Below are 27507 nucleotides of genomic sequence, written 5' to 3' on the forward strand. Positions count from 1 at the left end.
AGGTGGCCGCCGAGCGGCAGGCGGGGCCAGGCGGGGAGGGAGGCGGCAACGGCGGGGCGGGCCGGCCGAGGAGCTCCACTCGGCCGCGCCGGGCCTGACGGGGCAGACAGAGCCAGCGGGGGCCCTCTTTCAGCTGCTCTGCGATGGTGTCGGGCGTCGCGGCGCACATCATCCACTCGGGCCACTTCAAGAAGGGCTACGACTTCAACACCGTCAACGAGCAGACCTGCCAGACGTACCGCTGAAAATAATTTTCTTAAATTATTGGGGGGGGCTCTGCCCCCCCAATAAAATTTTTGAGGGGGCTTGGGCCCCCTCAGGCCCCATGGAGTCGGCGCCTATGAAGAGTATTTGCATTATGCTAGACAACTAATGTTTTATGGCTATAAAGTAAATTTACCCGCTGTATCTAGTGAAGAGAAAGTTTTAAATAAGAAACAAAGGAGAACAAAAAAGAACTCGCTGGATTTTATCTGTTTAATGTAGTTTACGAAGTTTTATGCATTAACATTCTCTTAACAGGTTTTTTAAAAAAAGAATTTCTACTCTTAAGAACATTGTTCATGACAGGAGTTCCAAGGAATGCAGTGAAATTACCGTATATATGATTGCATCTTATTTTACTCACAACCAAGGATATTACAAACAGGATCACAGACAGGGCTAGGGTAGCACATCCACAGCAGAAGTAACCTCTGGAGCAGTGGTTCTCAACCTGTGGGTCCCCAGATGTTGTTGGACTACAACTCCCATCATCCCTGACCACTGGTCATGCTGGCTAGGAATGATGGGAGTTGTAGTCCAACAACATCTGGGGACCCACAGGTTGAGAACCACTGCGTCTGGAGCCACCAGGACAGGAAATTGGAGCAGACGTCAAAGGCCTTCATTCAGAAAAAATGAGTAGGAGGGTCCACAAACTCAGCAGGGACCCTCATTGTTTATGAGATCAATAAAATAAACATTATCATCTAAAGAGCAGGGGTCCAGGGGTCTTAGTAGACCACAAGCTTAGGATGACTCAACAGGCAGCACCAAAAAAAGCCAATGCTATTCTAGGCTGCATCAACTGAAGTATAGTGTTCCGATCAATGGAAGTAATGGTCCCACTCTATTCCATCTTGGTCAGACCACACCAGGAATACTGTGTCCAGTTCTGGGCACCACAGTTTAAGAAGGATATTGACAAGCTGTAACATGTGTAGAGGAGGGCGACCCGGATGATCAAGGGTTTGGAACGGTTGAGAGAGTTGGGTATGCCTAGCTTGCTAAAGAGAAGACTGAGAGGAGGTATGATACCCATCTTCAAATATCTAAAAGGCTGTCATATGGAGGATGGAGCAAGCTTGTTTTCTCCTGCACCGAAGGACAGGACATGAACCAATGAATTAAAGTTACAAGACATGAAATTCCGACTAAACATCAGGAAGACCTTTCTGACAGTGAGAGCTGTTCGACAGTGGAATGGACTTTCTTGGAAGGTGGTGGACTCTCGTTCATTGGATATTTTTAAGCAGAGGTCGGATGGCTTTTTTTGTCATGGATGCTTTAGTTGAGATCAGCCAAGCAGTAGGAAGAATGGGATAGGGTGGGCTCCAGATAAGTGATCAACTTATATTTTCCTTAACATATGTATTAAATGAAGTGTGTGTGTGTGTGTGTGTGTGTGTGTGTGTGTGTGTGTTTCCAGGGTCAATCCTGAGCATCTCTAGGCAGAGCTGTGAATGTTGCGTCTGAAACCTTGGACAACCACTGCTGAACTGTGCAGACTAATGGTCTGAGTGAGTACAAGGCAGTCATCTACGTTTGGTATTTCACAGCCTCTCTTGACACGGTACTAGTCTGGCCATCGTAGGATGGCAACAGAATGTAAATGGAGGTACAGAAACCTGAGTCAAAGCTCTGACTAAGCACTGGCCATACACAAAGCTTGTGAGATACAGAACTCATTGGAAAGCTGGTCAAGGGTTAGTGTCAGATACGTTTAAGCCATCATAGGCTTGCTTTAGCAGTAGCTTCAATGCACCAGCTCCCTCTTCTGGAAGAAGAAGCGGGAATATACAGGTAGAAGTTGTCTTAAGCGGGGGATTGTATAAGCAAAATTATGCAAAGCCAAACCCCCACCCCAAACAGTCCTGCACATCCATTCCTATCTCTCTGAGGCCAGTGCTGAGCGGGCCTGGCCCCCTCCCCCAAGATGGCAAGCTTTTTAAGCCCCTCAAGCTTGCTTACTGAGCAGGTCGTGCGAGGCCTTTGGAAGGCTCTGCAAAGTTGTGATGAGATCGTCTCAGAAACCTAGAAAGTAAGGCAGGGGGAGGAGCTTAAAAGCTCTTTCCACACTGTGTTTTCCCACTGCGAAAAGAGCTTTTTAAGCCCCCACCCTGCCCCGCTTGCTTTCCAGGCTCTGGGAAGGTTGCATGTGAGATCTCTTCTGGGGCGGGAGGTGTTTCCTGTTCTCTCGCCCATTTTATTTATTTTATTTTCTGTAGTCACATTTGTAAAATCAATCTAAGATGAGATCTACCCGTATTGCAATTCTGTCTATTTACAGTATTACATCACAAAACTACATGGAACCTTAACTGCATAGTTCTGCCTTTGAGAGTGTGCCCCTCCTCCCGCAAGTTGCCAGTGCAGGACATCAATCGAGATCAGGATATGTACAAACAACCCCTAAGAAATAACGTGTACAACTAGGGTAGCAAAATGTATGCTAAGACCCTTTTCACTACTTTCACTTTTAAGTTTATTTATCTGGGGGTACTCCAGTAAAATGAAACAATAGAGTAGAATTGAATTGACTGAAGCAACAGAATTTCCATTTCTGCACTTAGCTAGATCACCTATTTATTAAAATCTGGTATATTCTTTATGCACAACCAAACCACAAAGGATTCTATACAAAAGTACCTCCTTTAACTAGACTTCTGAAAACTTTACACATTAAGTTTGGCTGATTTAAACCAGATTTAAACTTATCATTTACTTGGCCCACAAACTGCCAATGAAAAGAGGTAGGAGTACCACTTACAATTTTTGGTCAATTAAGCTCTATTAGATATAAAAATTTTGCTGGAATGGTAATGACCAGCTGCTGCATAGTCAAGGCTGTATTTAGAGGCCGGAACTTTTAGTTTCATCCAACTATGAGATAAAGCTGGTGAATGAACAAATGATTAGAGCATAAGGAAGCCAGTGAATTCCCCACAAAATTTCCTCCCTTTGGCCATTTCAAGCAAACAAGCATGTACTGTACTCACCTGAAGGTAAATGGCACCCTCTACTGCCGCTTTTAAATCTGTGCAGCCACTAATGAGAGACAGCTGCTTGTCAGCTGTCAGAGTACCTTTCAGCATTCCTGTCTTTCCTAGTTCTTTCAATTCTTTGCTGTTTGAAAACAGAAGACCAGCAGAAGAATTATGAGTTTTATTTATTACACATACTAATAAAAATATACCACAGGAAAGATTCCGGCAACCTGTTTTCCCCAACTGCACTCTTAACTTTTTCCATGCACACTTATTAAAAGGAACCCTCATGAAATATGGTGCAGTGTATGGCATTCTCAAGGACGCCGGTGGCGCTGTGGTCTAAACCACTGAGCCTCTTTGGGCTTGCCGATCAGAAGGTCGGCAGTTCGAATCCCCGCGATGGGGTGAGCTCCCGTTGCTCAGTCCCAGCTCCTGCCAACCTAGCAGTTCGAAAGCACATCAAAGTGCAAGTAGATAAATAGGTACCGCTCCGGTGGGAAGGTAAACGACATTTCCGTGTGCTGCTCTGGTTTCGATGTTCCATTGCGCCAGAAGCAGCTTAGTCATGCTGGCCACCTGACCCGGAAAAACTGTCTGTGGACAAACACCAGCTCCCTCAGCTTGTAAAGTGAGATGAGTGCTGCAACCCCAGAGTCATCTGCGACTGGACTTAACTGTCAGCGGTCCTTTACCTTTTTATGGCATTCTCTAGATTCATGCTTCAGAGCACAATGCAAACATTGTTATTCATTTATTAATTGCCTCCCATGCCAACATCTCAAGGTGGTGTGCAATAAAAATAGCTAAAAATGGCTAAAAACAGCACAAAATTGCAAATACTTTCTTTTTAAAAAACCCAGAAAGGCAAAAGCAATACAATACAGACACCCTTGGCAGAAATCCAGCTGGGAAATCCTGTCAGAACAAAAATGTCCTCATTTCTTCCCGGAAAGTGCAAATGGTGGGCTCTTGTTGTATCCCGAAATGCTATTCCAAAGAAAAGGGACAGACATACTGAACGTCTTGCTCCAAGACTTCTGTTATCTTTGGAATTTGTAGAAGGAGCTCTTCCACAGACCGCAGCGACCTCCTGGGCATACAAGGGATAGGGTGGTCTCTCAAGTAACCTGGTCCTGAGCTGCATAGGGCCTTATATGTTAGTACCAAGACCTTGAACTTTTCCTTGTAGCAGATCAGAATCAGGCCAATTGCCCATCTAGTCCAGCATCTTGTTTTCACAACCAGAGCCTATGAGAAACCCACAGGCAGGACCCAAGTACACTCTCTCCTCCTGCAGTTTCCAGCAGCTGGTATTCAGAAGCCTAGTTCCTCAGACTATGGAGGCAGAGAACAACCATGATGGCCTTTGCCTCCATTAATTTGTTTGCTGGTCACCACTGCCTCCAGGCAGCTATCACTGATGTCCATGAGTTCTACCATTATGAGAGAAGAAACTTCTCTCTATCCACTTTCTATGTGCCATGTATAATTCTATCATGTTGCCTCTTACTCGCATTTTCACTAAACTAAGGTAAAGGGACCCCTGACCATTAGGTCCAGTCGTGGCCGACTCTGGGGTTGCGGTGCTCATCTCACTTTATTGGCCGAGGGAGCTGGCGTACAGCTTCCGGGTCATGTGGCCAGCATGACTAAGCCGCTTCTGGTGAACCAGAGCAGTGCATGGAAACGCCGTTTACCTTCCCGCTGGGGCGGTACCTATTTATCTACTTGCACTTTGACTTGCTTTCAAACTGATAGGTTGGCAGGAGCTGGGACCGAACAACGGTAGCTCACCCCGTCGCGGGGATTCGAACCACCGACCTTCTGATCAGCAAGTCCTAGGCTCTGTGGTTTAACCCACAGCGCCACCCGCATCCCTTTTCACTAAACTACAAATCCCCAAATGCCGCAACCTTTCCCCATTGCTCCATCCCCTTGATCGTTTTGGTTGCCCTTTTTATATCTTACTCATGTATTCATAGAAATATTTATATAGCACCGTACCACAAAACATGTGAACTTTTCCAGCCTCTCCAGCACATGAAAATAATAATAATAATAATAATAATAATAATAATAATAATAATAATAATAATAATTTATTATTTGTACCCCGCCCATCTGGCTGGGTTTCCCCAGCCACTCTGGGCGGCTTCCAACAAAGATGAAAAATAAACTAAAATGTCACATATTAAAAACATATTAAAACCTTTTGCATGTCTGTTGATGACTTAACAAAGATTATACAGGAATAGGCAGACTCTTATTCGATGGAGGCACAGAATAATGTGATGTCCCAGACAATATTAACATACAGATTACCCAGTCATCAATCTGCCAGTTTCCTCAACCTGCTCGTGTCTCCACCATTCTCATGCAGAGTATATTGCAAGTGGGACCTGCAATGCTCTCATCCACCAGGAGGTGTTTAAAGTTATGTGCAGAGTGGTCACAACTTAAAAGCGGGTCGTATGCAATAAATAAATACTGGATGTGGGGGAAACCTTGAAAACAAAACAAAACCTTGAAACAAAACCTTGAAACCAACCTGGCGCTCCTTCTCACCAGTCCATGCTTCTGGCAAAGCCTTATGTTATTATTGTTAGAGCAGTAATGTTTTCATATTGTACAATAGCAGTCCCATCACCCATAGGTAATTAGATGCTTCCTCATATTACAGACAGAGAAATCAGGGGAAACAACTTAATAAAGGAATTGGGAGTGAAACACTAATCTGATAAGGGGCTTTGCTTAGCCCTTGGTCCAGTCAAATCAATTCTGAAGGAGAAACAAAATAATGCATTCCTCTTCACACTTTTAAGTATCCCTTGCCACCAAACACTCAGAAACATGAAACGGCTTTGCTGAACACTCTCTCCCCAAGTGTTTTGTTTGCTTGTTCATTCTGCTGTTACCTAGGCAATGCCATCTTGGTAGTGCAAAGAATATCACATTTCTACCCTCAACAAAGAAAACTCTGGTCTGTATGGGTAACTTTTGTGATCATCATCTGAAGTTTGCAACGACATGGATATAAGATGGGGCAATGTTAGAAACATAACTTCTCTGTGACATTTCAGTGGTACATCATGCAAGTTCTCAGGAAGTTGGACATGGGAATTTAAGCCAGCACCAACTCAATTCTTACAATTTAGCACAGCTGAAGTGTCCAAAGTGCTTCATGTGCATTATCTCAATAATTCTTACAACAGCATTGTAAATAGGTCGCTATTGCCACCATCCCATATCACAAGGGGTGGGGCTGACGCCAAGAGAACAGCCTCTTATCTAAAGACACCTACGCAACTCCCGATTGAGTGATTTGAATACGGAAACTCCTAACTCTCAATAAGCATTCTGGAAACTTTAAGTCTCCACTTACTAGTATTGGAAGGGACTGGGCATCTTAAACAAGCTTTTTTAAGTGTTACTGATACAGTGGTACCTCGGGTTACATACGCTTCAGGTTACAGACTCCAGTAACCCAGAAATAGTACCTTGAGTTAAGAACTTTGCTTCAGGATGAGAACAGAAATCGTGCTCCGGCAGCACAGCGGGAGGCCCCATTAGCTAAAGTGGTGCTTCAGGTTAAGAACAGTTTCAGGTTAAGTACGGACCTCCGGAACGAATTAAGTACTTAACCTGAGGTACCACTGTATTTTTATAACACGAAAAAAATAACAAATACATGGAGCATCTGAAAGGTGAAGGTATATGACAAGCCAAGCAAGCTACTGAAAGGTGGAGGCAGCTATGGCAGCTTCCGCTGCTGCCTTGAAACAGGGAAGGGGGACTGGCGAGGCTTAGCTGGGGGGCGGGAAGGCTTCTTTGAGTCTTCTCGCCGCCCTCCTCCCAGCTGAACAAGCCCCATATCCCTCCAGTATGCACAAGCTGGAGGGACATGGGGCTTGTTGAAGCAGAGGGAGGAGCAAGCCGTATTGTGCCTCGGCAATGCTGTTTCTCCCTTCAGTGGTATGAGGGCAGACCGTGATGGCAGTTTCCCTCAGCGGTATATCACTGGTGAAACTGCCACCACTCCCGAGTCCCTCTGCCGCCAGAGTCCGGATGCAGATTGTTTTCCCCTCAGCGTGCTGGTAGCAGTGGGACTCAGGAGGTAGCGGTTTCACCAGCAATATGCCACTGAGTGAAGCCGTCATCACTGTCTGCCCCTAATACCAGTCCTGGGCGATATATGGATATATTGCCCAGGCCTACTAGGTGACCTTGGGGTAGTCCCAACCTCTTAACCTACCTCACAGGGTCACTGTGTAAGGATTACCTGAGGAGAGGGGTGCACCATGTACTCCTTGGAGAAAATGGTGGGATACAAATGCAATAAATAAGCTCTTCTGCGTACCTGGAGGGACCAGCCAGATGGAGATGTCAGACTCTCTAAGCACTAAGATCAGAGATAAGGGGCATCCTATCTCCATTCTATGTGCTAAAATCAGAGATAAGCCTCTGCCTGTTGTGTGACAGTAAAAGGATTTATGCCTCTGTGTGTGACTATCTGCCTGCTATTGCTTTTAGAAGGCAACAGAGGACACATTGGACAATTGATCAGGTAGTGGGGCTTGTGGGTCTCACTGAAGATCTACTACCTTTTATCCCACAATTTGAGCACTACCTTGAACAGATAATCTGAATGCATCCTGAAATCCCATTAGTTCCTTGTTCATCGTGTTTAGAACTAAAAGCTAACCACAGTATTCAAACAATTATAATCCTGACTAATCTGTGCTAAAGGAACTCAAATGACTTACCCAATTTTTTCCAGGGCTTTTGTTACCTGTTCTTGTACAATATCATAAAGCTTTACTTGAAATCCACCAGAAGCAAATAACATGGCCCAGCTACATCCAATGAGTCCACTAAGAAGAAAAGAGAAAACGGTTAGCACAAATCTTTTATTGTTATTTATTTGAAAATACTTACATGCCACTTTTCCAGGCAAAGCCTGCCCAAAGCAGCTTACAGCAATAAAAACTACAAGTATATAAAAATGCTTTTTACTAAAAGTCAATAATTATTATTGATCTATTCCACAGAAATTCCACAAAGAGAGTTTGGAATTCTAGTAACATAACAATATTCCAGTCTCTTTCCGGTAAGCAGGACATAAATTATTCAGGAGAAGGCCAACTGAAACAATTGAGTTTTTAAGGTCTTCTGAAAAGTCTGAGGTGTAGCTGCCATTGCAGCATTTCTGGGAAAGGACTCCAAAGGTGTGGTGGAGCCACCACAAAAACGGCCCTGCCTCTTACGCTCAACCACCTCACAGACCTATTCCTGTCACAACACAGAAGCAAAACAAGGTTTTCCTGTTTCAGCACCTGTTGAAGGCAGCAACCTGGATGTGGATATAGTTAACCAACCCACAGATTCAGCAACAGAGGTTTAAGGTATGTTTTGAAAGGGCAATGAAAGACGCAACAGACCAATCAGCATATTACAAAGCAAATTGGCTCACACCCTACTTTTGGAACATCTAAGTTTATTAAGCAGAGAGCGAATGTTGAACAAAATGGACTTGGATTTAAAATAGTCTTGTTTCACTATTCTGTAGATTATTCTGCATGCTACAGGCCTGAAATTCTGCACACAGAGCATCCCTCTAAGTACATATGGAATGCAGAAACATTCAGGTGAACATATATAGTTATATGAAGTTGCCTTACCCCAAGTTAGGCTATTCATCTTGCCCACTATTATATACTCTGATCATGGCTCCCTTGCCTGTCAGGATTCTTCCCTGTCCTGTTACCTGAAAAACTTGAGACTAATCTGGGAGATTATGCATGTGCTCTACCACCAGGGTTCAGCCCCACTTGGCAATTCTTTTTTTTTTTTAATGTTGTATTGTATATTTAGTCAATCCTTTCTTTCTTTCTTTTTAGAGAAAATGATATTCTATGCAATTCTATCTTAGATACTGCTTAGTAATGATCATACTCATTTCAAAGATCAGCTAAATTGCACAGCGCCAACAAACAGTCCTGTTTAGTATCTGCCTGCCAACGGGCATAATTCTTGCTAAATATTGGGATCTAATTTGGATATCTAGATGCAAATTTTCTGGTCCTACAATAAAATATTAATATGGAAGGCACTTCCTAGCTCCATTCATTAATTCATTTGTTCAATTATGTATATGTAGTCAATTTCTCTTAATTTTTTTTAATCACCCTTTTCATTTGCAGATAATATACTTGTATTACTTATTATTATTATTAATTGAATTTATATATACCACCCTATACCTGGAGGTCAGGTCTCAGGGCGGTTCACAGAACAAAATCAAAATATAAAACCACAAAATATAGAATCAAAATAAAAACAACAACCCAATACCCCCCCCAAAAAAACATACCACACATTTTAAAATGGCATAGGATGTCAATCAAATCAACCAAAGTCCTGTTTAGAAAGGAATGTTTTTGCCTGGAGCCTGATATGCCTGGTACATGATGAAGGCACCAGACGAACTTCCCTGGGGAGAGCATTCCACAGATGGGGAGCCACTGCAGAGAAGGCCCATTCTCATGTTGCCACCCTCCGGACCTCTCGAGGAGGAGGCACACAAAGAAGGGCCTCAGAAGATGATCTCAGGGTCCAGGTAGGTTCATATGGAAAGAGGTGGCACTTTAGGTATTGCAGTCCTGAGATGTTTAAGGCTTTATAGGTCAAAATCAGCACTTTGAATTGGGCCCGGAAACTAATTAGTAGCCATTGCAGTCTGACCAGGATCGGTGTAATATGCTCCAATTGTCTTGCTCCAGTGAGCAACCTGGCCGCTGAATTCTGCACTAGCTGAAGTTTCTGAACCTTGAGATTACCAGAGCACAGACAACAGTAGTTACGCTATCCCTGTCCAGATAGGGGCATAGCTGGGCCACCAGCTGAAGCTGATGGAAGGCTCTCCGGGCCACAGAGGCCACCTTAGCCTCAAGCAACAGCAAAGGATCCAGGAGTACCCCTAAGCTACAAACCTGCTCCTTCAGAGGAAGTGTAACCCCATCAAGAGCAGGCAATCTCCCACCCATCTGGCCTAGGGAACCACCCACTAACAGTGTCTCAGTCTTATTTGGATTGAGTTTCAGTTTTTGGCTCTTATCCAGTCCATTACCGAAGCAAGACAATGGTCCAGCACTTCCACTGCCTCACCTGCAGATGTAAAGGAGAAATAGAACTGAGTGTCATCAGCATACTGCTGACAATGTACAGTGGTACCTCGGGTTACATACGCTTCAGGTTACATACGCTTCAGGTTACAGACTCCGCTAACCCTTAACCGCTTCAGGTTAAGAACTTTGCTTCAGGATGAGAACAGAAATTGTGCTCCGGCGGCGCGGCAGCAGTGGGAGGCCCCATTAGCTAAAGTGGTGCTTCAGGTTAAGAACATGTTCAGGTTAAGAACGGACCTCCAGAACAAATTAAGTACTTAACCTGAGGCACCACTGTACTCCGAACCGCTGGATAACCCCACCCAGCAGTTTCATGTAGATGTTAAACAACGTGGGGAATAGGATTGAGCCCTGCAGAACCCCACACTGAAGGTTCCACAGGGCTGAAAAGCATTCCCCAAGCAACACCCTCTGGGAACGACCATCCAAGTAGGACTGGAACCACCGCAAAGCGGTGCCACCCACCCCTAGTTCAGACAATCGCTCCAGAAGGAAGCCATGGTCGATGGTATCTAAAGCCACTGAGAGGCTGAGGAAGAATTAACAGGGACATGTTTGCCTTGTCTCTCTCTCAACGAAGGTCATCATACAGGGTGACCAAAGCAGTTTCTGTGCCAAAACCCCAACTGAAATGGATCCAGAAAATCAGTTTCTTCCAAAAGCGCTGGGATCTGGTCTTGCTCAGGAAAGGGAGATTAGCAACCAGCTGGTAGTTAGTTAGGTTTTCCGAATTCAGGGAAGGTTTCTTAAGGAGTGGTTTTACCACTGCCTCCTTCAAACAGGCAAGGACCACTCCCTCTCATAAAAAGGCATTGATCACCTCCCTACTCATGTGCTCTTATTTATTCTTTTGTTATTTCTTCCATGTAAAGATCCAGTAAAATCCATGTTTAAAAATACGAGACTACTCCTAAATTCTTTTCTATGTCTCTGTATTGCTGTAGTGGAAGGAATAATCTAAAATGAGAGTACATGTTGTAGGCTTCAGTTGCCCTGTCCACATCCTCAAACCACAACAACAGAACATAATTCCATACACTTTGACTGGCCAATGCTCTAGAAACCTCCTCTAGAACTTTATCAACACTGACATCTAGTTTGGATCAAAATGAAAGTGACCTTGTGCTCAAAGTGCCTTGCAAATTGCTCACTGCAGGTCTCAGGAATCTCTCAAATTCAACAAGTCTGACAGCAGACCATCCCAATAGGTCCTTCACCTCTGCATTTGGGGGGTGGAGGAAAGATTACCAATGGCAATCTAAATCTCAACAGGTAGCGATCCATCCATGACAACAACACTGTTATATTAACTCGCACTAACAATTTCTCTGTGGCAATAAACAGATTCAGTGGACTTAGGATATATGTTGATTCCACAATGTACAGTCATACCTCGAGATGAATGCGCTTCGGGTTGAGCGCGTTCGAGTTGCACTACGTGGCAACCCAGAAGTAACAGAGCACGTTACTTCCGGGTTTCGCCGCTTACACATGCACTCAAAATGATGTCACGTGCATGTGTGATAGCGGCGAAATGTGACCTGCAGACATGCTGTCGCGTTTCGCGTTCCGTTCAGGATGCGAACAGGGCTCCAGAACGGATCCTGTTCGCATCCCAAGGTACCACTGTATTGAGAGAGAGTATGGCAGTCATGTATTCCTCAGTTAGATCAACCAAATGGAGTTGTCAATACACAGCTATAAAAATAAGAATAAGAATAATATTTTATTATTTATACCCCGCCCATCTGGCTGGGTTTCCAAGTGCAGTGGGGAAACTCTCAAAGAGGCAAGATAAGGCCACATGAAGTCACAAGTTATTAAAGGTTGTAGCTATAGCCATGTCATATCAAAGTCACTGAAGAGCAGACATCAGAACAGAATATTCCGACAATATTATTCTATTCTGCAGCCAGGCAGTCTGTGCAAACACCTCTACTGATTTTAAATACAAGAATGTGTCATGAGATGCAAAACACTCTCCTAATTAACATGCTTTTATTATTCTTAGGTGATAGTGGAAAAATCTTTGAGAAGCTTTTCTAAAGTCTTATCATATATTCTTAGGTGTTTCTTATTTAGAAAAGACTGTAAATAAAGCAGTCTGACTTTTAAAAATGATTTTTGCAAGTTATTTTTTAGAATTAAATTCCTATAACGTCCATCAGCTTTTGCCACGAAAATAACATGTGCTTTATATAAGAAAGTTATATAATCCTTGCATAGTATTATCCTCCTAGGTAAGCATGTATAGAATTGCAAGCTAAATGTGCTTAAATTGGCCTGGATTATGCCCACAGTAAAGTCCCATTGAGTTCAGTAGGACTTAATCTGAATTGGCATGCATAGGATTGCACTATTAATTGCCATACATTTTCACTAGAAATTAAGCACATGCTCCACCTCAGACAATAAAATGTCTTGGGCACTGACATTATTGTGAATGGAACTGAACTGCCCAATAACTAAGCAAAATAAGGAAGTATTTATCTCTTTTTATGACTGGGGACAATGAGGCATGGTCAAGTTATATTTACCAGGAATCTTGCAGATCTCAACATCTGCAAGTAAATGTGGAAGTATATTGCAAATGTGGTTGAGTAAGCCAGTGTTTCCCAACCGGTGTTCCGCGGCACAGTAGTGTGCCGCGAGATGTTGCCTGGTGTGCCGCCGCGGCTACAGCGGCAACCTCGGGCGGCTCCTGAGGCGGCGAAGGCGGCCCAGCGGCCGGAGGCGAAGACGGTTGCGGCTGCTCCCGACGCTCACCAGCGGCCTCCTCTTCCTCGCCGCTGCTGCTTCGCGGCTTCTCCTCCGCCTCCTCCTTCTCCTCGCCACCGCCTTTTTCGGGCTCCGGCTCCTTCTTCCCCTCAGGCTCCTCCGCGGAAGGCCCGTCCGGCAGCTCGGCCTCCGAGTCGCCGCTGCTGCTGCCGCCACCGCCTCTTTCTCCTCCGCTACCGCCGCCGGGCTCTCCTCCTCCTCCGGGCCCCTCGTCCTGGGCAGGCAGAGCGGCGGGGGTCTCGGCGGCCGCCGGGCTCTCCTGGGTCTCCTGCATGGGGGGCTACGCGGCCTTCCCGCTCGCCTCACACGCGCGGCGCACGAACAGGCAAGGCGGCGCGCTGGGCCGAAAAGGGGGAGGGAGGGGGCACAGAGCGCGCAGGCGCGCGCGCAGGGAAGGCACCCTCTCGCCGGGCTATGTGCGCGAGAGCGGACCCGGCGGCGAGTCTCGCGAGAGGGGCAGGGACCAACTCGGCAGATGAGAGGGGGAAGGAACGGATTCCAAAACCGGTGTCTTGCCGCGTTGTATATGTTAATTTCCTATGTTAATGGGCTAGGACAGGGTTTGCGATCGGTTAACGCCCAGTTATGCTTTCCCCCTAGGAATTAGGCGTTTCGGTCTTGAGGTACGCTCGCTTCACACCCCACTTGGAGGTTCCCCGGCAAGGGGGAGGAAAAAAAATTGAAAGTTACACTTTCGTGCGTCCCTCCCGGCGTGACGCTGCGTGCTGACGTCACGGGGCTGTAATGGTGGTGTGCCTCGAGATTTTTTTCATCAAACAAGTGTGCCTTTGCCAAAAAAAGGTTGGGAAACACTGGAGTAAGCTATCTGCACTACAATACTGTATACTAAACTAGGAAGACAAGATGCTTTATATTAGAATAACTGAAATAGAATTTACAGAGCAATTTACAGGTGGAGTTTGGACAAATAACTGCTACGGTACCATCTCTACTCGAATATGTCTTATAATTCAGTGTATTAGTATTTCCATAAAATGCTTTTAGACTTCAGAAAAGGCTTACTTGAACCTCTGATCAGTTTATTGTCGGTATTTATAATAGCAAATGTATATACAATACACTTTTTGCCATATTCACCATAGGAAATTACAGCTTTCCACATATAAAGGCATGGATGACTACACACTTTCCTTGGAGTTTTACTGATTTCAATGGTACTTTGTTGTCATACAGTTAATAGCCGTGTTAAAAATTGGCAATAAACATGATTTGTTTATCACTTGTTCTCTTAATCAGTTAACAGGATACGGGAACAATAATGGTGCAATTCCACATGAAGGTTACTAATGGTACAGAGGTCATCTACTTCACAGTTTTATTCAGACATACACTCAATATTCAGAACAAACATGTACTTTCATTCACTTAGTTTACGAGAGTCTCTTAATCACATATCTGACAGCAGTAGCCTCAATAGACTACCAACAAACCTCTAGCACAGAAAGAATTGCTGGTTGACCTTTGTTCTGTGCTAGCTGAAGTGTTCCAATTTCCGACATTTAAGCAGTTTCCCAGTTGGTGCTACCATTGGGCAAAGTTTGACCTTACCCTCTACATACCACTGGTGACCGATGCATAACTGAGTGCAACCCCTAGCTGCTGCCTTAGTCTAACAGCATGCGACAACGTAAAAGGCACATGCTCCAAACACAATTCACACCTCTTATGTTCTGCGGTCGGGCAGCAAGACTGCGTTTGAAGAGTTAAGGTTGGGGTGAAAACATTCAATTATAAAAATAAGCAAGCCAGAGTTTTAGGCCTTATCAAACGAGGAAAACAGAGGCATATATATTTTAAAGCCATTTGTGAGCTTCCAATAGACATTTGATCAGCCACCAAGTGAACAGAATGCTGGACTACATAGGCCTTCCATTTGATCCAGCAGGGCTCTTTTTTTCTTAATTATAAGCAAGCACACACAGTAGCACTAATTTTAGGTACAAATTTCCTGTTACTTTAATTAGATGCAGTTAATTTAGAGGGAGAAAAAAAAGAACAACACATACAACCTGAACATAAATACATGAAGGCTATCCAGATTTCAATCAAGTTACTACACTATAAAATTATCTTGGCAAAAATCTACATATTGCTGTTTATAAAAGCTTTCCAAAACACACCACACTTTGAATTTCCATGTTGGCAATGGACTTTTTCCTGTGCTGCCATTCACCTAGAATGTCCTTTAGCTCTCCATGTGTTTCAAGGTAATCTGTACAGACTAAACGCAAACAGATTAAATGGCTTAGATAAGTGTTCTATTCACACGCAGGAAAGTTACTCATTTGTTTTGTCTTTTTTAACACCTTGCTGCAGCAACAGCAAATGCCAATGCAAGTTGTGGTTTGGTGGCTTTGAAGACCCCACGCCTAAAACGCAGGTTCCACGTCCTTCGCGCTTTCCTGGGGGGAAGGGGGGCACAGGATCCCCTTTCCCGGACTGAAACACCCTTCTCCCTCCTCTCTCCTCGCCAACAGGAGAGCCCCTCGTCAAGGGATTTACCTGCCAACAATCACAACACGTCCCTCATGCACGGGATCCATCGTGCCAGGTTCAGGTTGCAGCACTCACACGGTAGGAGGAGGAGAACCCGGGAAAAGCCACTGGGGGGGAACGTGGGCCAGCGGATCCCTTTTCAAGGCAGCGCTTCCTCCCCACCCCGCCACCCCCCAATTCCAAGGGATGTCACGGCCACTACCATTGGCTCCCAGATAAGAACACTTCCCATTGGCTCCCCGGGTGCCCCAAGCGGCGGCTCGAGGGAACGTCTCCAGATGGGGGATACCCGGGTCAGGGGGAAAGAGAGGCGGGTGGACGCGTGGGGCTCTGCAACGGAGGGGGACGAGGAAGGGGGTTCATTTGCTTCTTCCTTCTTCGTTGGGGAAGGAAGTCGGCGGGCAGTTCCGAGAGAGAGAGATTCCACAGCGACTTTGCTTTCCCCTTATGGCTATGCATCCAGATATATATATGGCTTCCTCTTCCGCGTCTTTCTGGGGGGGGTGCTGCGCGGCTCGGAGGATCGGGCCCTGTGAGGGTCCCACAAAGAGAGAGCGCATGCGCAAGCCAGAAAAGGCGGCAGGAGGTGCTGCTTTACTCATCTCTTTCTCTTTGCACACCAGGGGTCCAGAAGAGCCACTTTGCAGGGACTCCATCCCAAGGGATGTGGGGTGGTGGCCTCCTTGGCTGCGGTATTTGAAAGACTGGGGTGGAGGGAGAGAACCCACCACCACCTTTTTCTCTTTCCCCAGGAGGCAGTGATGGCTACCAAGTTGAAAGGCTTTAAAAGACAAATTCAAGGGAAACCCAGCCGGATGGGCAGGGTATAAATAATAAATTATTATTATTATAAGGCAGACTGAGGCAGATGCCGCCTCAGGTGGTGGAAGCCAAGGTGTGCTGCCAAGGGGAAAGTCATATTGGTAACAATTCCAATATTTTGGCTGTGGTCCATACATGTTTTCTTGAGAGTAAGATCCATTTAGTTCAATGGGACTTTGAGTAGACACGCCTAAGGTTGCAAGTGGGAGGGAGACAGAAAGACTTTAATTCCACTGATTACTCAGGGAAAGAGGATACACAAACAAATCCCCTTATTCCTCTGCTGAGACAGAGGAAGAAGAAAGTGATATGCTACTAAATAGTCAATATTTACTCTGAGAGACCAGAGATAGGCACCTGTCAACAGGGCTTCTATGGACTTTTGCCATATACTATGAAATGGAAGCAGTGTTCCTTTCCATTTCATTTCCCCATTGTCCACATAATTTGGAAAAATTCAGAGGGCTTAAATACTTTTGTATTTAATTAGTTACAGTGGTAACTCGGGTTACAGACGGTTCAGGGTTAAGAACTTTGCTTCAGGATGAGAACAGAAATCGTGCTTTGGCAGCGTGGTGGCAGCGGGAGGCCCCATTAGCTAAAGTGGTACCTCAGGTTAAGAACAGTTTAAGGTTAAGAACGGAACTCCAGAAGTTCTTAACCCAAGGTACCACTGTACTGTAAATTGGCCCAAGTACTTTTTGAAGGGCTTGGTATAAATTAAAAGAAAAACATAAACCCACTTTTACTTTTACTTTCCTAGTCTATAGAATATTATTATCATATATACTCTGTGTGTGTGTGTGTGTGTGTATTTCCTAGTCTATATAAGCAGTTCTGTTAAATGCTGTGAAAATATTTCCTTGCTCTGTCATGTCCTTTTCTGTTTAACATGTACTATTATCGTACACCAGTAATCCCCAAACTGTTCCACATGAGATCTATTAGTGTGCCATGAGAAACGCATTGTATTAATTAAAGGCTTGTGTGAACCCAGAAGTACCCCACCACAAAGGAGGATGTCTACAACATCCCTGCAAAAGTGATTCACTCTAACTTTATTTCCTTCTGGTCACTGTTGAGGGTAGGCAATTCTGCCATCTATGTCAGGCTGGTATGATTATAGCACTCAGTCATTTTCTATGCAGAGATGCAAAAAGATTACTCTATCGCAGAGAAGACTACCTCTTGTATCTCTTTGTGATTCATTGCTCTGTACCTGCCTCCTTCCAATTAGTGTTAGAAAGGAAAAAAGTAAAGGTTTTTGGAGGACATTTCCTATATGTAGACATATAGAAGCTTTTCAGTTACTCAAGTAGAATTATGTACGTATATGTATATGTACGTAACAAGCTTCTTTGTTCCTGCACCAACAGAAGCTGGCCCCATAAAATAAAGCGACATACACATTACTGTTTACTCTGGTACACTCCCACTGGTGGTGTCTGAAGCTGTGTACAGTATACATGAAGTTAACCACAATGCATATCTACAATGTAGTTTTCTTGGGAAAGACTGCTGTTTAATGTATTTTCCCCCTTAAAACCAGCTTCTGTCTAATTTGAAAATGTAAGCCACATTCACTTTACAATCTGAGGTACTTTTGAGGTAGCTGTCATGCATGCACTATGACATGTATTTACAAAATTGATATATGCACTGCAGCAGCAGTAGGATCAAGTCTCCAATTTTCTGAAAATAGGCACTGGGCTTTTGTGCATAGTATGCACAGCACAAATCTTTGGATATCAGGCAGCTTGTCAGCTTAGCTAACAAAGTGTGGGGTCTGAGAGAGAGTAGAAAATAAAATTACTAGAAACTGCTTAAATCAGTTAACATGGATTTGTGATTCCTTCATTACTCCTTCCTGTTCTTTTAACTCCCACATCAATCACTGTTGTTTTACCCGGGTTTCCAAATTAACCAAACCTGCTACAATTTGTTTCTTGTCATTAAACACAACCTAAACATCAAAGTGGAACTGCACCAATCCATCCAGAACAGGAAGTGTGCATACTAATAAAGAGATGAATGTTCCAGCAAAATATTGTGCCATCAAGCCACATGTTCCCATTGTTTAAACCACTTCAGGGCAACCTTACAAACTTGAACAGCGGGAAAATGTTAGAAGTTTCTAAACTGACGAGGAGCATAGTGGAATACAAGCGCCTGATCCTTATTTAAAATAATAAGAAAAAGGATTTTAATCAGGATAATTGCGTATGAGTGTGAAATCTTACATAGCTTAAACTCATCCTATTTATGCCCCTTTTATACAACAAATTGCACTATTTTCCCGCTCTCCCTTTTATTTCCCTGTACTGTCCCCTTCGCTTTATGATCCAAACCCCGTCCTTATGCTCGCGCTAGGAAGTAGGACGTGACCAAAACTGTGGGCGCGCTAAGGATGCAGTAGCTTCACCTTCTGCTACTGCGCATGCTCTAATGCTTTCCCCTTCCCGAGCAGAGCGTTCTCGTCGCTAAGCAACCTGAAGGGGTGCATTGTGGGCTTGCGAGGGAGAGGTATAGGCCCTAACGTTGACAACGACCCGGGGCCGCGTCGGTCGCCCGAGTAGAGGGAGGGAAGGCAACACGGACTTGCTGGACGTCTGACAGATTTCCTGAATATTGGTTGTCAATCTTATCATTACGCTTACAGGTTTTTAAAATTTTATTATTATTATTTTACTGTTTTGAAAAATATTTTCAGCAGTGTAACTCTCGTTCTTGATGTTTGCTTTTATAGGAAAACCGACACAACTGGAGTAGCTAATCGCAGCTCCCGACTCCAGAAGAGTTTAACGTCCATTGAGGTAAGCATTACATTTTAATAAGTTTTTCTTTAAAAAACACTTTGGGGTTTTTTGCTGTGATGGTTTGTATTGAGTTTTTCCTGTGATGATATGTAATGCAAATACAAATATCAGTAAGAAACTGAGCATCGGTGATGCAAGTTAACTGTTACACAAAAGTGTGTGCCGATGGAGCTGAGCGATTACTATCTGTTCAAACGCTGTTAGGAATTATAACCGTGGGCATAGTAGACAGGATTTTTGTTAGGGGTGGCAGGCTTTTGTTGGGGGCAGAATCTCAGATTTGTATTGATTTTTATGGATTTCGGGGGCGGGCAGCTGCCCTTCGCCCCCTCCCTTGGCTATGCCCTTGATTATAACTTATCTGATTTATTCCATTAGAAGTATATACTTGATCCTTATCAGTCTTGTTTTATTGCTTGCAGCTGATGGTCATTACATTGTGAACCACAAAAAAACAAGCAAGGCATTCCAAGAGCAAGTTAAAAATGTAACAACATTTAGGACTGCAGGTTATCAAAACTTAATGTTATAAAGTTCCCAAAATCATTTGATTTAACAGTCTCCCTGGCAGTATCACTGTTATGGGTACTATAATAAAAATGTAACTTCCTCACAGCTAGCACCTATAAAGCTACTTTAGGTAACCAGCTTGTCTACATTGGCCAGCACAGTAGTCATCTAATTTTGAAAAGCTGCTTAGTAAATTTTGAAATGAATAGCAGGACCTTTCCATAGGTAGATTGCGTAAAAGACAACATAGGATATAGCACACAATGTTTTTGATCTGGCTTGATCCACAAACACAAAGAATGTAATTTGTTGGGCTCTTAAGGAATTTATCCATAAAATATTCTGTGAGCATAAACTGATCCCAGAAGAAAAAGACTTAAGTTGCACACTTATTTGTAACAACCAATGAACGCAATAAGACTTGAGCAGACACTCCTAATTGGAAGATACCTCAGAAGTAATCTAGTTCAACGCATAATTTATATGCTGTAACAATTTATGTAACTGGACTAACTGAATGCTTACTGAACGCTGAAGATAAAGGTAAATATTTTAACGTAGTCAATGTTTTATAGGTTAAAATGATGAAAAATGTCCACTTGGCAACCGAAGCAGATGAAGAGGATATTTATTCTGGTTACAATGACTATAATCCTACCTTTGATACAGAGGTAAAAATATGGTGATACCAAGTTTATATTTGGATATTTTACAGTTTTGGTGTGATAAGGAAGCATATTCCCTGTTTCCATGACCGCCTGCTACTTTGCATAGAAGCGGAAATGAAATGTGCAGAACAGTTTGGATCAGCGTAATTGATATTAAAAAGCTTGAGCTAGTGAAATAATGTACTACTGTGAGTCTGCATACAAATGTAGCAAAGGCCATGAGTGATATCCAAAGTAATCCACACTCAAAGTCAACCTGCTGTAACTTAAGTCCATTAATTTAAGTGGGTTTAGTCTGAGCATGATTTCATTCTCTATCACCCTATAAGAACAAGTTAGTGAAAATCAAATGAAATGCATGTCTGTATTATCTAGCTACACTAGCAAACAAAATGAATTGCAAAGTTAATTATTCCAATGTTTATCTGTATTTATGTTATTTTAGGATTTAGAGAATGATCCAGCTTTTCAACAAGCTGTGAAAACTAGTCATGGGAGAAGACCTCCTGTAAGTAAATATTAAGAATTAAAATATATCAAAGTAAGCATGTGTAAGCACTTCTAGAAGCTGCATTTCTGCTGTAGCAAGTTCAGCCTATATGCTTATTAGTCCCACTAAGTTCATCAAGGCTTTCTTTCTGCTGAGTATGCTTAAGATAGCAGCAGCCTTTGCTATTTTCATGCCCAGCAGAAGTAGCATGTGTAGTGCCATAACTTTCCTCAGCTATTCTCCTGTACCTTTCATTGTGAAGTTTGAACTTTTATTACATTTGTGCCCTTGGGACTTCCCAAGTAGTTTTCTTCTGTAATCAGACTCCAAATTTGTGACTCTCAGTTGTGCCCATTGGAATGTTTTGCTCAGAAAATCATGCTAAGGTTCTGGAGATGCAGTAAGGACAACATATTATGATCAAGTACTGAACATATGCAGTAATTAGCAAGTTATTGGAATTGAAGAGAAATGTGCAAAAGGGCAATGGAAGTTTTCCTTGATAACTGCGCATAAGTTACCACTTAAGTATTCATCTATGAATGTTTCATCATTCTAGTCAAGCACTGTTCATACTGACTAGCAGTACTTCTCAAACCCAGCTCTTCAAAGTCCAGAGCAGAGGGTTTTTTTCCTGAGACTAGCTACATGAGATTCCCTAAAGAAAGATTCTGGGGGCCATATCTGTGGCCTCACACCCACAAGGCACATACTTTCTTGCTGAGCAACAGATGCTTTTCTATCAGTGTTGACTTTCTGATCAACCATTTAGTAATACAGTAGGTTGGTAGCCTATTGCTTCAGTAGATCTGACATGTGAGGATTGCCCCTGTTTTTGGACAGTGGGAGACAGTCTTGTCTGAATTCTGAGAGAGAGTCACGACTTTTTAGTCTCTTGTCAAGAGGTTGCTCCAAAAACACAACATGATGACATTAAAACAATTTTGTATTTTTTCACGAATAAAGGGAAAAAATATTTTTAGAAATTGGTATATAGCTTTACTGTAATTTTCTGTAGTAATTATATTTTTAATATGCTAGTTTCTTTGAATATGCTACTTTTTTTGAATGAATACATCATTCTTGCTTAACCTTTAATCTTTTCTAATAAGCTTACAGCCAAAGTTCCAGGTACATCAGGTTCACGACCCTTAGCTACTGGATATGGGGTAGGTCTTTATTTTGTACTGAAATTTACTCAGCTTTTCTTTCTTTGGCTCAGCACTTTCTCCAATGAACCAGTACACATTGCTGTTTAATTTCTGATTCCAATAAGCCTATACAGTTGCATAGCAATGGGTCTTACATTATGCATAGATGTAACAGGGATTGATGCCAGACAGCGACAGGTGAAGTTCTGTAGCTGAAGAATCTCAGGGTGGTTTTCAGGTCACATAGTACAAACCCAGGAATTGGTCCTGGTACTTGTTGGCATTTGTCTTTTTCATGGTTTGTTTCACCTGCCATTCTTTGAATGAGATTACTTTCCCACTTCAGAGAACATCAGTGTGAAGCTAGTGTTGCTTGTGCAGGGTGGAGAAGACAATTGGAGTTGTATCTTTCTCTGCTGCAGTTTAGAAATCTGGTATCTGCAGTGAGAGTTCCCATCCTTAGTTCTGTAAATTCTGTAATAATAGAGCAGTGTTCCCTTTACGGTATTAGAACAGTGTCCTCTGAGATCCAGCCCTGTTCTTCCCTTAGAAGCAGAGCATGCAGTGATTATTGACTTTAAATATTTTCTTACATTGTGCTAGTCAAAGACAACACTATCTTCATCAATGGGCAGACCAATGACAGCAGCTGTACAGGTAATATTGCTACAATTATTTCTAGTTTGTAGACAAGCATCAGTGTAATGTATAGAGCAAGTCAAGAGTTGAACTTCAAGCAGACAGAAAAAGAGCTGAGAAAAAGAGGGGAGGGAGAACAAAACTCAATGAACACAACATTAAATTTAATCTGTCTCTTTTTCTAAGCTATCATTATCGGTTTGTTTCTTCATATTTGTCCTTGTATTTATCATGGGCTTCTAAAAGCCGAAGGCGTGTCTAGATTAAAACAAGCTTACACCTTTTCACATATTAGTTTATTGCTTGATTTGGTGTATTTCCAAACATAAACCAGTTTCTTTCACATGCTACAGAAGATGGAGGAATCTGTAGTAGGTAAAAAGCTAGAAAAGTTTCAGGTTGTGTTGTGTTGCCACCAGGTTGCAGGAGGGGTAATCTTGGTCAAATTCCTGAAGATGTTCTGTACTCTGCAACATTTGAAAGTACCTCTCTGGCATCAAGTCCTAAATGTGCTTCTTGTATTGTAATACAATCAAATGCAGAAGCTGTGCTCTCATCACTTGGATTAATCCAAGTGATTAATCAGCCAGTAAAAGCAGGGGTCCAGAGGGCATGTGATCAGTTGCATCTCTGTGACTATCCTGTCCGCATCATCAGGCTGCATCAACTGGAAATGATCCCGTAACAGTGGGCCAGATGTAGCATTGGAGACTTCAACTGGATTTGGTTTGGTAGCATCTAAGTCATTTTGAAATCAGATGACTTTGCCCTCAAAGTGTCTTGCAAAGCTCTTACAGCTAGTTACATGTACTCCAGGAGTCTGTTCCTTGAATCTGGGGTAATGAGTCTCTGGTCCTCATGCAACAACCCTGTCAGCTGACTCCTCAAGGATGCAATAGATGCAGTGAAGAATGACTTATTTGCTGCCTTCACCTATGTGGCAGGCATGATCATGTGTCATAGCGTGTGTTCAGTTGGCTTCAGAGCAAGATTTGCATCACTTGCAATCCAGTCTTCATATAGCCTGCTTCGTCAACCACAGCTCCTTAGAGTACCAGAGAAGAATACAATGTCCACCATTTCTCAGCCTTTGGTATTGTACCTTTGTTAGTCTTTCTTACATTGGAAGCTCCTGAAGGAGGGCTACCAATAATAATTTACCAGTATCCTGAGACAATGTGACATATCATCTAATAGGAGCAATCCATTAGTAAAACCATTGTCTCCTTTCCCCCATTCGTTCTACAGGGGTGGGGGGAAACTTCAACATATATTGTGCAGCCATTTGCTATGTCTAAACATGATCAGTATTTTAGAAATGGTAAAATTAGATTGTTTAAAGAGAATAGTATAAGATTATTCTGAATACCTCTAAGACTGATGCATTTTAGTAAAGTACATTTACCGAGAAGTAAGGTTCACTGGGTTCACTGGGGTTTGCTCCAAAGTAAGCGTGTAGAGCAGCAGCAGAGGCAGCATTTATCATCTGTGATCTTAGCATGGTGGCGCTACAATACTAAATTCTGAGATAAGCCTCTGCTGCTGCCTTTTTCTATCAAAGAAAGGGTATCTTCCTGCTCTATGACTTCAAGTTTGAATTGCCTGATGCCATCAGGTGCTTGGTGGGTGAGTGGCTCTGCCCATTTGTCAAAATGGCCTGTGAAGGGTGGGCCAATTTGTTTATTCTGTGAACTGCTGTGAGATCTTTTAATGAAGGGTTGTATATAAAATTAATGACTAATAACAATAAATAATAATCCTTGGATGTAGTCCTGGCCAGATGCCATTCTCCATCTCTGTTGTAGAGTATTGCAGTCTTGACAGGAGTTCAACTAGTGTATTTATTATAGAGTACCTAAAAGGTCATATAATTCAGTGTGATATAATTTACAAAGCCCTGCTTCCTCAGTTATCCATATAAATCCATATAAATAAGCTTTTGTTTTTAAAGGATGGTGTTGCTCGACCGATGACAGCAGTGCAGGCAGCAGGTTACACCAAAGCAGTTTCCAGAGGTACAGTTTTAGAAGAATCCTTGGCAATAATAGGTTTTTTAAAAGCCTTGGGAAGGCACTTTCTCACAGTTCACACTGTTTACTAATCTGCAGGTTCTGTATTTGATCCTCTTGGTCAAGCAAGGGGACCAGCTCCTCCCCTAGAAACAAAGAATGAAGATAGGTATGTGGACAGTGTTTGACTTTTTCAGTTAAATGCTTCAGATCTGTTTTGTTGTTGTTGTTCAGTAATTTTTCATTAAGATTCCACCATTTGTGTATCTGGATTCTGAAGAGAAAGAAAAGAATTTGATGAGAAGAGGCTTTTTGCTGTGCCTTTATTTTTCTTAGGTTGCTACAATATGGCTTTGATAATGTAGCAGTGGTCCTGGGTTATCTACCATATGGTCAGTAGTACAAAGTTTAACTTGCTTTCTGTGAGAAAGTGCTTTGCTGCCACGTTTTGATTTTTTAATATATAAGCTAATAAGTTAACAACAGCGCTGCATTTAGCTATATATCTACTAGCATGAATGAATTCAAAAATGTTGGTGGATCTGCAGACATATATAGGAACGAGGTTGGCCAGCTGTGCTCAATAACAGCAGAATCTTAAAGCAGCCAAAAATAACAGGGCTTCGGCAGATTCTTTTAATTTCTTCTTCCTAGACCACCAAGTAAGGCATGCCTTTTAACGATCAAATGTGTTGTGATTTACCATCATCAATATTTATTAAATTTTGATAGCGTTCCATTACAATGATCCTTGTGAGGCTGATGATGCAGAATTAAACAATGACTGCAATACAAAACGAAGGATCTAAATCAACATTTATAAAAATATTTCCCATGGCAAACAGATGCAAAGTAGTCTGTTGGCCAAGGCTTAGTTAAAAGGCTAAGCACCAAGCTAATTGTAGAAGGGAACTGAATGATTATCCTCAAGGGTTCCGTTTTTATTCAAAATCAGAGTGACATGGTAAAAGTAAAAAATCTTTTTTCATGTAAGGAATAAAGCAGTTTGTAGCAACTGGAAAGGCTCACTGCTAAGGATCACATCAGTCTTTATATCTTATTTATTTTTGTATACCTGAGGCTTATAAGATTATTAAAAAACTACAATAAATTGATGCATGCAATTGCAAGAATAATAGCAACTTAAAAAAGAAATGGCATCATCAAAAGTTGGAAGATTAAAATACAAGTCAGAACAGAGATGAGAGAATAAAACAATTATTCCAATACCAGAAATCTTTCAGGTGCCAGGTGATCCCCCCCCCCCCTCCATCTGTAGGTTGGAACCAGGGAAGTGCAAGTTGATTTCTTCTCGTGGAACAGGGTGTTCTCACTGAAATATGATTTTGAGGATTGGGGGACCCTCCAGAATGGCTTGGGATGGAGAGTAGGGTCCTGCAGTGTGAAGGAAGAATCACTGGAATTAGAGGAGGGGCACATTTCATGGGTGGAAGTGCCTTTCTGCTCATGCAAAACACATTTGAATCCAACCCCTTGATGGTAGCAGGCAAACTCCCACATTTGAAGAGGGTATTCTATAAATGTACCACCAGAGAAGACTCCCATCACCAGCTTAGTCAGTTGTTGGTTTGTTTTTTTTAAAAGCACACATTACCAATGGTGTTTAATTTTTGTCATGGTGTTTGTGGATCTTCATGATAATTTGATTCCATTGTGTTCCCTAACTTTAGTCCGGAGGGAAAGATTAAGCAGTTGGAAAAAAAAGTGAACGAGTTAGTTGAAGAAAGCTGCATTGCTCACAGTTGTGGAGACTTAAAGTTGGTAAGTCATAGCCTTTCATTTAAGCTGCTGCTTTCAGCTTAGTTGGCATACTGATAGCTGAAGCATATGAGATGGCTGCCACAAAGAAGCATTCCGTGAACATCCCATAACATAGGAAGTCATTTGCCACACAAATCGGCCCATTCATTTGTTAGAGGTAACACAGTGGTGGTGCACTTGTGCAGAGCCATCAATCACTGACTCCCTTGCGTTAAGATAGACTTATATGCAAGTATGTTTATATGTGATGGATTGTACATGAAACACTTAAATTGACTAGCCCTTCACCACTGGCCACTGGCCTGTCTATTTCAGACACAGTACATTTCCTCCTGGAAGAAATGCAGCGTGTTTCTGTTCTCAAAATGCAATTCTTAGAACCCAGGCCATGGAAACTCTCCTGGCTATTTAGTGTTGCTAAACTATATAGAGACAGATGTAGATTGTTTACTAGCTCCCTGGTGTGTGTGTACTTGTCCCTAAAGAAACACTATTGAATTTAGCCAGAAAGTACAATGAGAGCTGCAATTTCTACTATATCTCCAATTTGATCATTCTTTCTATGTGAATATGCTGTTTCTTGTTCTTTTACTGTTCTTCCGCTTATTGTCTTTATGTACGCTATAAAAATATGTTTGTATAAGTGAAAATAAATTGTTTCATACAGTATTTTCTAAAGAAGGGCAGAAGGTGCTACTGAAATGTGATTTGTTTCTTTAAGGCTCTTGAAAAGGCAAAAGATGCTGGAAGAAAGGAAAGAGCTTTAGTCAGACAACGTGAACAAACTATGTCTCCTGCCAACATCAACCTAGATCTTACTTACACTGTAAGTACTTGTCTATTTAGCAGATCAGTTTCTGTCCTACCCTTTCTCAAGGACTTGAGGAAGG

General features: G+C 42.7%; 2 protein-coding genes across 4 annotated transcripts in view; one reads left to right on the forward strand and one right to left on the reverse strand.

Annotated features, from left to right (window-relative positions):
* CRYL1 (crystallin lambda 1) overlaps positions 1-15915 on the reverse strand; it is a 39621-nt gene extending 23706 nt beyond the window's left edge. Inside the window, exons 1-3 of the mRNA XM_028726292.2 lie at positions 15737-15915; positions 8015-8122; positions 3261-3387 (exon numbers count right to left, since the gene is read on the reverse strand). Coding sequence (XP_028582125.2) covers positions 3261-3387; positions 8015-8122; positions 15737-15777 — 276 coding nt within the window. The 5' untranslated portion in view covers positions 15778-15915. The remainder of the gene's footprint in view (positions 1-3260; positions 3388-8014; positions 8123-15736) is intronic.
* Positions 15916-19045: 3130 nt separating this feature from the next.
* IFT88 (intraflagellar transport 88) overlaps positions 19046-27507 on the forward strand; it is a 33307-nt gene continuing 24845 nt past the window's right edge. The window contains exons 1-10 of one of the 3 annotated variants that reach the window (XM_028726290.2): positions 19047-19183; positions 19299-19365; positions 20454-20549; positions 20992-21054; positions 22149-22205; positions 22791-22844; positions 24778-24841; positions 24935-25004; positions 26527-26617; positions 27339-27443. In XM_028726290.2, the coding sequence (XP_028582123.1) occupies positions 20460-20549; positions 20992-21054; positions 22149-22205; positions 22791-22844; positions 24778-24841; positions 24935-25004; positions 26527-26617; positions 27339-27443 (594 nt within the window). In that variant the 5' untranslated portion in view covers positions 19047-19183; positions 19299-19365; positions 20454-20459. Of the gene's footprint in view, positions 19212-19298; positions 19366-20453; positions 20550-20991; positions 21055-22148; positions 22206-22790; positions 22845-24777; positions 24842-24934; positions 25005-26526; positions 26618-27338; positions 27444-27507 lie in introns of all 3 variants that reach the window. The other 2 variants (XM_028726291.2, XM_077927073.1) reach the window with 2 other exon arrangements.

Source organism: Podarcis muralis, chromosome 4, assembly GCF_964188315.1.
Source record: "Podarcis muralis chromosome 4, rPodMur119.hap1.1, whole genome shotgun sequence".
NCBI classification, from domain to species: Eukaryota; Metazoa; Chordata; class Lepidosauria; order Squamata; family Lacertidae; genus Podarcis; species Podarcis muralis.